Source organism: Diprion similis, chromosome 14 (assembly GCF_021155765.1).
Source record: "Diprion similis isolate iyDipSimi1 chromosome 14, iyDipSimi1.1, whole genome shotgun sequence".
In the NCBI taxonomy this organism is placed as follows: domain Eukaryota; kingdom Metazoa; phylum Arthropoda; class Insecta; order Hymenoptera; family Diprionidae; genus Diprion; species Diprion similis.
Genome location: NC_060118.1, coordinates 10,248,766 through 10,262,233, shown reverse-complemented (window position 1 = coordinate 10,262,233; position 13,468 = coordinate 10,248,766). Strand labels below are relative to the sequence as shown.

Genomic DNA, 13,468 nt, shown 5'->3' with positions numbered 1-13,468 from the left:
TCAGTTTTTCTCGCGGATCGTCGAAGATCCCTCAGTAATTTCCTAACAACATCGCACTGCACAGCCCACGTTGGACTGGAGCATTCCGCATATAAGAGCACCGCTCGAAGCGCTAGTCAGGTCATCCGGCCAATCTGTTTCCCTTTTACTGTACTCATCGCAAATTACTCTTGACTTGAGGTACACACACACACACACATACAGAGACATACCTCACAGCATCAGTCGCATTAAGCCGAGACGGCCTTAGCCCGAAGATGCCTTTGAGAATCATCGAGCGTCTCTGTGCGCCGTTCGTTTCTGTTGAGTCCATCCTACTTTTCCTTTCGTTGGAATGGACGCTTTACGACTTTGCTCAGGATCATAAATCTGCTTCACTTCGTTTCCGAACGATATTACGAGCCAAAGTGCATCGTTAATTTAGAGCGATCATACCTGTTTTGCTAATTTTTACACGGCTTTATAGAAACTCAGTTTTAATAAAGCGCAGATACGTTGCGGGTGGAATTTGGATGAAAGCTCTTCGAGCACGGATCCATGCAGTTACTCAATTAGCGGCCTGCCGGAGTCGTTGAGGTGTTGGCATATCTTCACGGGAGATTTTTAACGGACCGAGACGTTAAACAACTTGTAGAGTGAAATTAGCCGTCGCTCGCGATGGGATTTTCATTATTTTGTTCCGACGATCCCAGTGGCTAATAACCGTAGTAGCTGAAATTATCCGTGGACGAAACAGCCCGAGTATGAGGTATTAATTTTCCCCCTCGATATTTAACCGCCATCGTTCCGTAACGACTCACTCGATCATCCTGTAATCAGTACCGAAATTCCGTAATCCGCAATTTGGCAACTCGGTTAAGCCATCATCCTCATCATCAACATCCTGTTACACCAAACGAGTCGAAAGCATAATAAACTAAAAACGGCTCTCACTTTGTAGGTACTTTGATTGTCGGCCGCTGAGAGGTGATATCGTCTTCTACCTCAGGCACAAAATGTCACACCATGATTACGACATTTCATGATTACAAACATTTTGTAGACCGATTACCAGAGATTAGTTGACTAATAATTTTAATTTTACTTGGTGAATTCTTACGATTTCTCAAGATTACAATCATAATTCTGTAATCTAATGTAATCAATGATTTCTCATTACAACCATTGATTACTGATGCACAATTTTGTTTTAATATTACTGATTTCAACGTGATTTCGGAAATTATGAAATCATTTCATCAAGCGATATTCATACCATGATTATTTCAGTCAAACATCTCTTGGCAAACACGGAATTCCGCATTTCCATCGTGTCATCGTGCTGCACCATACTAACGACGATTGCGTTTGTAGTGATGATGCAGACTCAGACTGACTGAGTGAAACCCGATGTGAATTACTCCATCAACCGCATATGGGACCTGCAGAGTCCAGGATAATAGTTCAAGCGGAACAGCTTTTGGCTATCTGCTGTTTTTGGCTTTGACATCACTGCAGTCCGCGAATCGATGCTATTCCAGGAATTGGGCTTTGTTCGATGTTTCAATCGAAATTTTTTTTATTTTACTCACGAAAATCGATCATCTGTCTACCCTCGAGAGTTCAATCACTTATCAATTTCTGTCTAAGGCACACCCGAAATAAAGTTTTATAGGGTTTCGATAAATTTCGTCGGATTTCAAGAGTCTCTCGTAATTTCAAGGATTTCAGGCAATTCGCAACATCTTATAAATTTTTTTTTTTTTAATATTACAACATATTTTATACGATGTCAGATGGTTTCTAACGATTTCATGGAACGGATAGCAAGAATTTCTTGTGATTTCAGAGATTTTCAAGAATTTCAATAAATATCAACGGATTTCAAGAGTCTCTTGTAGTTTTAAAGATTCCAGGGAATCCTCAGGATTTCACTAAGTTTTAGAAAATATTACAAGATTTTATACGATTTCAGAAGGGTTTCAAACGATTTCATGGAACGGATAACAAGAATTTCTTGTGATTTCATAGAATTTTAATAAATTTCATCGTATTTCAAGAGTCTCTTGTAATTTCAAAGATTCCAGGGAATCCTCAGGATTTCACCAAGTTTTAGAAAATATTACAAGATTTTATACGATTTCAGAAGGGTTTCAAACGATTTCATGGAATGGATAGCAGGAATTTCTTGTGATTTCAGAGATTTTAAAGAATTTCAATAAATTTCATCGAATTTCAAGAGAGGTATACACGGTCGATTTCAAGGGTTGTTGACCGTTTATTACTGAACAATAAAATAGGCCGATTGTTACGTATCGTAGATGTGATACACGTAGCCTCATAGAACGCATTGCGTAATTTGCATACACATTATACGTCATAGACCGCCGGCCGGCGTTAATCTCTTTTCACTTTCTCTTAAATTTTTTTATTCCCTTTGTCTAGCTCATCAGCATTCTTCTTCCCCGCGTCCGCAGCATCGATCAAATAATTGATTCGCATCGGCAATCGTTTCCTCGAATCACGGATCGATTCTCAAAGTCCGTATAAAATTCCTTGGTTTTTTTTTTTTTTTTTTTTTTTTTCTTTTTTCCATTTTTTTCAATAACCCAAACTTTTCGAAAGTGAAAAGATTCTGCCTTGAGATCGCTTCCAAATTACCAAAATCCAGGAACTGACACATGCTCTTGGCTATACTCGAGTTTCCTTGATATAACGGCGAAAGATGAGAAGAGGAAGGTGGTTTTTATTCCGGGAAACCCGTAGGTATCAGGATTCGGAAATTAACCCGCATCAAGCCAATTGGGGAGAAGAGGCTGAAGCCCAAGGGTTTATACTCCATTAATTAACAAATTGCCAAACAGTAAGTCGACGTAGGTATATATGTATATAACCTACATGCGAGTCAGAACTGCTATTCCACTTTAATTACAGCCTGGAGAGTTACGCGTACCTTCGAATTTATAAAGTATATATACGAATACGTTACCCGCATGTGTGTGTGTGTGTGTGTGTGTGTTGCGGAAAATGATATGATCTCTAATTGAATTTGTGATGTATCACACAGAAACACGTTGATACACTCACTCACTCACTCACTCACTCACTCTTCACGTAGGTAGGTGACGATGAAAAGATGGGTAGGGCATTTCGTGAGATGCAGCTAAAACGCTTGCATCACCTCAACTGCACTCGTGCAGTATAATACCTACTCATCTTGATACTACAATAAGTTTCAATTTCCACCTTGCGCAGGAATATTCCATGAGAGAAATTTCTAGTCGTGTATTTCCATGTTTTTTTTTTTTTTTAACCATAACCAAGAAAATTTCATTTCTGCTTACAAATTGAAAAACGCTTTTGTAACTATAACCGAAAAAACCTGACATTTGTTACTCATGTTTTATGATTATAATTAATTGACTGAAAAAATCACACAAAATAGTTATTACCAATTTTCTGGTGACTTAGTTTTTTCTTAGTGCATAACTTTTTTGCATCGGTTTAATTGTTGATCTGCTTTTCGATCGGTGAGTCTTTTTTCGTTTTTGTTTCACGTGTATTCAGTATTTCCGTTTTTTTTTTTTTTTTTTTTCTTAGACTGCGCAATTTTCGAGCCGGATATCCTCCCCCCCCCCCCCCCCCCCTCCCTTTCATCTGTTTTTCCTCGTTTTCCTCGCCTGAAAGATGCTCGCAGCCGTTCCAACTGCTTCCGAACTTATTTTGTACCCAGATTCGGTCTGGCAAGAACTGTCGCTTGAGTGCACTAACAATTTACAAACAGAAGTTTGTTCCGCGTAAACATTCTGCAGACCAACTCGGTTGTGAATTCGTTTCACTGTACCGAATAGCTTGTCTAGTTTAGTCTCTGTGCGATTCACTCAATTTGACGATTTTGTCTGCGATCGTTATATGATTCTATAAACATTTGGGGATAAAAAAAAAAAACGCGAAAATTGCAAATAGTAATGAACAAATAAACAGTGCGTGTGAATAAAATTACGATAAGATCATGAGAAATATTTGAAGTCTAAAAACGAGCTGTCACCTGTCATATTATTCACCTTAATCGAGTAGTTTGATATCGTTGATAAAAATGATAATTAAGGCAAGGTTTATAGTTTTGCAAATCTCAAAACAACAAGTATAAAAACAATTTTTCGGAGGATCCGAAGGAAAAAAATATTTCAAATTCTTCAATTCTTCTTCGAGTCACACACGTTTTTGGTACTATATAACAGTCGTGAATAACAGCGACGTCCGATAAAAAATACAGGCTAAAAAAAAAAAAAAAAAAAAAAAAAAAAAAACAAACGAATTGACGACAATCACAAGTGTAAATAAGAGAAAAATTAAATTCTCATAAAACTTTTGCAGGTTTTGTTAAGCATCGTATCTTTGTTTTAAACAAAGAGAATCTGGGGTAAGATGCTAATTATTATTTAAGTCATATAATTAATCAGGAGTCTGTGTCTGTGTGTCTGTGTGTGTGTGTGTGCATATATTATGTATTTCAGTGCGGAGGAATTAATTATTTTCTACAAAGCAATAAACGCTTTCGGTCTCTTCATACTTTCCCCGATGTTACACGACGATAGATATTTATACAGATCTATATATATATATATACATATATATTCATATAGTGAAATGAAAGATCAGGGGAAAAAATGGCACAATAAAATGCACAGACTCACCAGTGGAAGACTATAAATAATCCGCGTTATACCCACGCGTGTGTTGCGTATCAGGATTACGAGATCATCGCGTGGGAATGTATTATATATCTCGTTGCGCTTGCTTACGTGCCATACGAGTATGAAAATCTAAGGCTTTTAATTGCGGGGTAATTAATTAACGAAAGTTGAAAAGTTGAAACTGAGGTGAATTCACGCCGTTCATCCTCCGCCATATTGTTTCTTCTTCTCGTTGTTGCTTTTTTTTTTTTTTTTTTTTTTTTTTCTTTTTCTCTTTGTGTGTTTCTTTTACAATTTTTATTTAAAAAAAAAAATGGATACAAAAAATTACACCTACAAGAAAGTAATGAACGGGGTATACAGGTACGTCTTTTGTTAAATATTTTTTTTGATCCACTGAATTTGTTGAACGGTTTTATAATGTCATTATTTTCCGTCAGTGAAACGCTGGCGTTCCGTACGACGATACCGGCGATTTTGAACCGAAATTGTTATTCGCGTTGCTCGAATATCCCGCGTTGTAGTTGTAACCACCGTTCAAACTGTTTCCATCGTAATTATTGTCGTTGTAATTGTTGTTCTGACCGCTCGCGTAATTGTTGTTAACACTGCTGCCACCGATGCCTGTATTATAATTTCCGTTGCTGCCGTGATAATTGTTGTTGCTGTTGTATCCTCCGTTGTTTCCTGAAATTTAAATACCTTTCGATAACTCACGATTCGAATGACAATATTTAAACAAAAAAAAAAAAAAAAAAAAAAAAAAATTAATGAAAAGTATTTTCAACTATTTCAAATCCCAAAAATTGAAAACTTGAAGCTCCTAAGTATTTAATTTTCTAAGATATTGAAAGATTTTTTACTATTTCGGAAGATTTCAAACGATTTCATGGAATGGATACTAAGAATTTTCTGCGATTTCAGAGATTTTAATGAATTTCAATAAATTTCATCAGATTTCAAGCCTCTCTTGTAATTTCAAAGATTTCACGGAATTCTTAAGATCTCACGAACTTTTCCAAAATACTAATCCTTTGAATAAATATTTAAATATTTATTCAATCGATTTCACAAAACGAATGGTAAGAAGTTCCAGTAATTTCAGAGATTTCAAATAATTTGAGAAAAAAGAAAAACTATAATATAATTTTAACCTGACAATGAAATAAATACGTAAAAATATAAACAAGCCAAGGAACTTTGTATCAGCAGATTTGCTTCAAGCGTCATAGAATCCGCCAGAGTGACTCTCTGCTTCGATTTCAGACTAAAACGAACGCTCAGCGTCTTCTTCCAAGAAATTTTAATCACTTCCGTTGTAATTACCAGCTCCGTTGTATCCGGTATCGAGACTGTTCACGCTTAGATCGTTGTATCCGGCGTTATATCCGTTGTTGTTGTTGTTGTTGTTGTTGTTGTTGTTGGTGAACTGATCGGGATACGAGGCGACACCCTCGTACCTTACATCAGCGTGAAATCCCGTCCTCCAATCAGCCGTGTAAGTTACGATCTGAGTACGCCCGTCCGGAAGTTGGACTCGATATTCTCCCCGCACCGTTTCACCGTCGCTGGTCTCCCGACGTCCGAAGTCATTTCCGGAAGCTGCGTCCTTCACCGCGTAACCAAACTCGTACGATTTTGGCTGAGGATTTAAAGAAGAAATAAAGAAGTAAAAAAACAGGACCTTTTAAACGTGAAGTTAATAAACTTCATTTCCCTGAAATCACTTTATTTCTACTTGTCGTTTTTGATTCAACAAGGTTGAAAAATAAAAGAAACATTCTTACACTTGCTGTTATCTTACAAATCTTTCTGAAAAAAAAAAAAAAACACATTCTAAGATCGAATATTACAGATAACGAATCGACGATAGATTGAGTAATTAGAAAAAATAAAAAATGATTGAAACTATCGAACTGACAAAATGGATCATAAATCAGTTTTACCTCCTTCTCACTTGGAAGATAATAATAAATTGATTAATAAACGTCTGGCTGTTATATTCATGGCATAAATCCTTCAGCCGTTCGTACCGAATGTAATGGGGAATGAGCGGATGGGTTAGTCAGTTTATATTCGCACGTATAAAATATGTAGCTCGGAATGGAGCCTTTGAACTGTGTAACAGTGATACTATGAATATGGAGAGCTACTCGAGGATCTCGTAATAGTGTAGCATTATATGTATGTATATATGTATGTATATATAGCTGGGTCTGTAAGTAAGTCGGATTTCTCAATCCTCGTCCTCCACCTTTTGTTAAACTGTTGCCGTTCGCGTTTATTTATACCAATGATGAAAGAAAATGCGTGTATGACTTAAACGCGCGTGTATGAACTCGGCCTTTTCACAAGCGTTTTACGGGCTTTTGAATAACCCAGTGGAACAAAGAGTTGCAGTTTTTAATTTGTCTCTCGTTAGTTTTGTCCGTTTTTCAATTATTTCATCTCCCGTCCCGTCTCGTCCGCTTAAAGGGTTCGAGCTGCAGCGCAAAACGTCGTCATTCCAGCTTCCGTAATGCAGCTTTGCGCTCCAAGTTGCAGTTATTGGTTTTTCTTCCCCTTTACTCGCTCAGGTTTTTATACCCTTGCCAGTTTTTATACAAGGGTAAATTGTGTCACGATATTAAAGTACAAAAGAAACCCTTTTCATGCCTGCTTTACTTTAGATCTTTAAATTGATAGAGATGAAAAGTTTTTCTCTATTATTTCCACCAAAGTAATATCTCATTTAATATAACATCTTTTCATCCTGAATACCTCAAAGCAGTTTCTTTTTTTTTTATACGGAATTTAGAGATTACACACGTATCAAAGATCCTTTAGACGATGATGAGAATTTTTTTCTCCTCACTCCAAAGAATTTACTCGAAATTTAGTTTCCAAAAAGAAAAAAAAAAAAAAAAAGAATTCACATCGCGAGAATTTTTGTTTTCTGTCAAAATATCAACTTTTTTTCGTTCAGAAGAAAAAAAAAAAAAAAAAAAAAAATGATTAACGTACGTGAGAGAGAAGAAAATTTAAAAAATGCAGAGAACAAAGCGTGAGTAAAAATCTGTGACGAGCAAAACTGGATTAGATAAGGTGACACTTGACCTGAACATTAACCGCGTGAACACGATTCCGACTTAAATCTCTTCGACGCAATAACGACGCGATGGTCCTGATTCTCTTCCACGTACAGACGGAGAGGAAGAAGAAAGAGAGGGACTTACTTTTCGCAATTTAGAGACACATATAAGAGGTCTGCAGTATTGTGGAAGCCGGCGGCGAGGCCATAAAATGGTTTATCTGTGGCCGTTGGGTCGGGTCGGCAGGTTGCCATGGTTTACAACATCGGGACACCATGCCGAGAGCATTAGACGCGCGACAAACATTTATCGTCTATATACACGAGTCGGCGGGTCGCTGCAATCGCTACGGTGAATCTAAATGCTCGCATTATGCAAGAATCCACGAGTTTGCTGCACTCGCATGCACCCCCGACGCGACGTATGCGAGCAAACCACCCCCAGCGATTCCTATCGCCCTACTTTTTGCGGAAGTTCCTACTTTGCTCCAAGTATGCAATCTCGGTTCACTGAATTCCTCATCCGAACCGTGTTTTTACATTAATTGGACCTCCAGAGAGGTTCAATGGCTGTGGAATGTCCCAAATTTTTATTATAGGAATTGCTATGCAAGAAGCTTTTCGAAAAACAACACTTTTTCATGTTTTTTTTTTTTTTAATAATAAGTGGATACATGTGGAAAATAACTGATTGGAACCGAGTGAAAACCAATTGTTTTATGGAACTTTATTATGAGAACTAGCTTTAAGCAAATTTAAAAGGTTTAGAATTTCACTGACGTGTCCCCTTAAGAAAATGATAAGACACTTTTTACCAATTTTATCACCAGAGAATCGTTATCAAATTATTATATTCGCAAGGCGTGAAGTGATCTGGTTAAATAGTGGACGGTAGTTTTACCAAGAAAATCTTCCAACTATGTTTTTGTGCTTTTGTAAATTCTGTATAGATTTTTTCACAAAATAAATCATCGTAGAGTGAAATCAATATTTTAAACAGATTTAAAACAAGGCTTCATCGGTATCTGAGCTTTCGCTTATAGTCAACCCGGCATCTTTTGATTGTGTATTTTTTCAAAAGATTTTTATAGCTTGTGAACATAATAATTTTATTCTAATTAAAAAGAAAGTATCAATTTTTCTTCAAAAATTAATTCAATGACGATGAGAAATGACAAATTGCAATTATTTCTTTTCAGCTATCCCTTAAAAGAAAAAAAGAAAAAAAATCATATCGTTCAATACCGGAGAATCCAAAAAACAAAGTGTTCAAACAAAACCCCGAAAAATTCAACTAATTGAATTAAAAAAAGAAAAGTGAAGATTCAAAACGTGATATAGTTGGAAACATGTTCAATCTAATTAGGTACTAGAAATTCGAGAAGAATCAAAAATTTTCATATCAGAAATGCAAGACTACAAAATTGCCAGTCGAAACAATTAAGATTCCATAGATGCAATTTTTCCAATGATGCTATTCTTATACACCGAAACTGAAAACTTTTCCACCAACGACCCAAAACTCGTTCAAAGATTTCGCAAAACAGTTTCAATTTTCGTATCGCAAACTCTTCGCCAATTTTTCTCACTTCAAAACGTATTTTCGTCGGTAGAATTTCCCATATTTCACCTGACTGTCGATGTAATCCTGGTGGGCGTCGTGTCCTCCTCCATTTACCGGAGCCCCATAGCTGTTCGTCACGGTTCCCGCACCCCCATGACCACCACCAACCCCATGGCTGCTTTGGCCGCCAAAATTTCCCGGCACACCATATTGGTTGCTTATCGGCGGCTCGCAAAACGCCAAAAGCACCCCCAAAGCAAGGGTCAGAATCACCTGCGGAAGAAAATCGAAATGAAAAAAAAAAACCAATTTTATTTCCTTCACCTCAGTTAAAGTAAATTAGAGTAAATTATTGAGAGTTATCTGAAAAAAAAAAAAAAATACTGAATTTCATGAATTAAAATGAATGAGATTGAATTAAATAAATTTATCTTAATTAAAAAAACAAATTTTAAATAAAAAAATCAAATTCAATTGCTTAAATTAATTCGAATTTATTCGACTGAAAAAATTATTGTGTTACTCGAATCTGAAGTTATTTCATCAACGTTTTATTTATTTATTTATATCTTTTCTGTATTATTTTAGTTAATTTTTGTAATCGAACGAAATTTTATAAGCCAAGTCAAGACAGATGCATTCATTGTATCTATTTTATTTTTACACACTCAGTTCTCGTTGTTCAGAAGCTCACGTATCTCGTCGAACAAATTAAAATTAACACTGCGACAATATAGCTATATAGTGCGATTGTGTATAAGCTTCAGAGATTGTGATGCTGATGTGAAACTAGTCGAAGAACTGCTGGCTGATTCCCTAATGCGTGCGATAATATCGCCTTTGTACCGATCCGTGGAAAGCTTGAAACGAAAATACGCCGAAATCGGATCCCGAATTCGAAAGAAATCGTTTGAAACGGGTTTAGAAATTTTGCCAAATCGCGCGAAAATTTTGAAGCCCAAGTTAATCACTGCAAGAGTAATAAAATTGCTATCCAAAAAGTGGAAAAAAAATTTTTTGTAATAATTTCATCGAACTGGAATACATCGTTGATTTTTTTTTTTTTTTTTTTTTTTTTTTTTTGTAAAAAGTCATAAATGTGCTAACAATTTATACTTTATACTTTATATCCTGTTATTATTGTTTACTTTTTCTTTTCAATTATCGTTCTCTTCTAATTAATTTCACAAGTGTTGAAAATATTTTAGTTACGTCATTTATATGATTTGGTTTCAATAAAAAAGAATAAATAAATAAAACGTAAGTCTTGTTTGTTTTATCCACCGATTATAATTCAATGAATATTTCAAATGGCGGATGTATCGAAATTTCAAACGTGCGAAAAGAAAGTAGTCAAAATTCGAATACTTCGAAATTCTAATTTTCGAAAATATCATTGAGTAGAGTGAAAAATCAAAATTTCCAAAATTCATTTTTCTTAACTTTCTTTCGAAATTCCAATACATATCGTTCATTCGAAATATCAACCCTTCCAAGTTTCAACCCCCACCTTTTTTTTTTTTTTTTTTTTTTTTTTTCTTTTTGTTCACCTTTTTCTCTCCTACGGGATTAAGGAAATTGACGGCGAATCGATCGCTGAACAAACGCGTTAATTAGAGCTGAGCCGGATGGCTAAGCTGCATTAAATCGGCCGATTGCGAATGGCTGAGCTCTGCCGAGGTCGTACGCACAATTATCCGATGGGTAAGGTATAAGGCACACCACGGCACGTTGTGCTGATCAGGATGGGCGGTTTGTGCAGGCGCAGATTCTACCGGCTGCATAATCCCTACAACGGTTTCCACGTGTTTCCCTAATTACCTATTACAAAGTCCATAATAATCTGAGGGATTTCCTACATTGTACGCAGGGTACAATTGCCTCGGTCTATCTACGCCTCGGCTTAATGCTCGATGCCATGATGTCCACCGAAGGAAACCCCGGGATTCTACCTCGTAACTCCTGCTAAATCTCTCCGTTATTCCATTCCCGTTTCGTCATCGATCTGGAATCTCCGATTCCACCGGCGCTCCGGTATTATATGATTTCTTGTTAGAGGGCGCAGTTTGGGGGGGGGGGGGGGGGGGGGGGTTGAAGTTCCGAATTTGAAACGTTTCGAAAGCGCCTAGTTTCAAGTTGTTTGTTGGCAAAACTTGAAGTACAGAAATCAAAATTTGAGAAAACAACAAAGTTTCAAATGCAAATTTCGATTTTGTAGGTTTTTGAATAATTTATTGTAAGATTTCTTGTTGGAGGATGCAGTTTGGGGGGGGGGGGGGGTTGAAGTTCCGAATTTGAAACGTTTCGAAAGCGCCTAGTTTTAAGTTGTTTGTTGGCAAAACTTGAAGTACAGAAATCAAAATTTGAGAAAACAACAAAGTTTCAAATGCAAATTTCGATTTTGTAGGTTTTTGAATAATTTAATGTAAGATTTCTTGTTGGAGGATGCAGTTTGGGGGGGGGGGGGAGCTTAAAGTTCTGAATTCGAAAAGTTCCGAAAAGTTCCGAAATAAAACTTTGAAGACACAAGAAAGTTTCAAATGCGAATTTCGATTTTTCAGATTTTTTAATTTTCTCATTATCGCACTTTCGGAACTTCGAGCCTCGGGCTTTGGACCATTAAAAAATTTAGTGTATTTTCAAAGTTTGATTTCTTTACTTCAAGCTTTGCCACAAAAAAATTCGGAATTCGGCGCTTTCGGAATTCTTTTAATTCGCAATTTTATCCCCGCTCCAATGTGATGAATGAGTGCTACAATGTTTTATTAATTTTTAAAAATCAATAATAGTCGAGATTTTATTTTATCATTTATATCACTCGAATCGACTTGATTGAATTTTTAGTATATGACATATGATTAATTAATTTTTTCTTCACCTTCAAAATTCTTTTTACTCAAAATAGGCACCGGATCAGGATGTTTGATACACATTTTTTTATACCATACTAGTAAAAATGAACTCGACAACGCTTTTTCAAGAGTAAAAAAGTAAAAATTACGAAGTTAAATGATCGGTTTTAAAGCTGACAGAGTCGAAAAAAATTCACTCAGTAATACAGACCATGAAAATCGATATTTATACTGCAATCAAAACGCTTTCAAGACGTAAATTGCGTAACGATTTTTACACAATTATTATTATTGATATTTTTTTAAATATCTTTTTTAACAAGTAATCAAAATAAATTCTCAAAATTTACGAGCAATGCTCTTCTGAGGGGTACTAAAAAATGTCCAAAAATTGAGGAAATCAAAAATCAAAATTTTTCGAACCGTCCGATTTGGCGTGGAACGCCTCACATATAACGATATTATCACTTTACATCACAAGTCTATTACTTGTCGGTCCAAATCGCATCTAACGTAAAAAACGCTTTTTGTGACTAATCGAATAACGTTTTCTTATTTCGCCAGGTGTTTTTTAAAAAATAGAAAAAATTCCGTTCGAACATTCACTTAAAATTAGTCGCACCATAAACACCCTCGGCCAATAAATTGCCTCGATTCATCAAGGTGTTAATTACCTGACGCACAGTTCTTTCCATAATCTCAAAGTGTCCAAACGAAATGAATGTAAAGAAAAAACGACTAAAAAAATTTCCACAAAAATTCTAATCCACGTCAAGATATACACGAGAACAAACAAAATGTCGAATGTGCTGTACAAAAAACTTGCCAGAGTATATATACTCTCAGTCAGGGCTGCCTCCCTCGTCTTCCTCCTCGCTGTTTTGCGGCCCAAGAGGGGCCCAGGGGCCCGTTAGGCCCCGGAGTGGGGGGACTTCGAGGCTCCAGTTCGCACGGAGAGCGTCGCGCGGAAAAGTCTATCTTTATTTCCCATTGTTCGTCGGTGGATTTTGGAGGAAACGGCCAGAGAAAGCTGTTTCGTGGATGTACAATGCATTCGCGAGCATGCCTGTGTGCGTGTGTGTGTGTGTGTGTTTATATAGTGCTTGTCCGCATGGTTGAAGCCTGTTTATTGTTACATCATGGTGTGGCTTTGCAGGCGCATAATGCGATGCGTGGGAGAATCACGGCTGAACTATCCTCTGAACATTAGAGAGAGACGAGGAGAGACAAAGAGAGAGATTGAAGAACCGAGTCCTATTCGTTTATACCGCAACAGCTAGCCAACGAATTATTTATATTATAATAT

At 36.5% G+C, this 13,468-nt stretch overlaps 1 protein-coding gene across 2 annotated transcripts; it reads right to left on the bottom strand.

The window, feature by feature from the left end:
* Positions 1-5,068: 5,068 nt before the first annotated feature.
* On the bottom strand, positions 5,069-12,871 carry LOC124414577 (pro-resilin-like). 2 transcript variants are annotated; one of them, XM_046895551.1, is made up of 4 exons: positions 12,837-12,871; positions 9,377-9,583; positions 5,988-6,318; positions 5,069-5,363 (listed from the first exon to the last, which is right to left on the bottom strand). In XM_046895551.1, the coding sequence occupies exons 1-4, from the start codon at positions 12,855-12,857 to the stop codon at positions 5,113-5,115; spliced, it is 810 nt and encodes a 269-aa protein (XP_046751507.1). In that variant the 5' UTR covers positions 12,858-12,871; the 3' UTR covers positions 5,069-5,112. The 2 variants fall into 2 exon arrangements, with proteins under 2 accessions (XP_046751507.1, XP_046751508.1); XM_046895552.1 differs by having other exon boundaries at positions 6,003-6,318.
* Between the last annotated feature and the right edge of the window lie 597 nt (positions 12,872-13,468).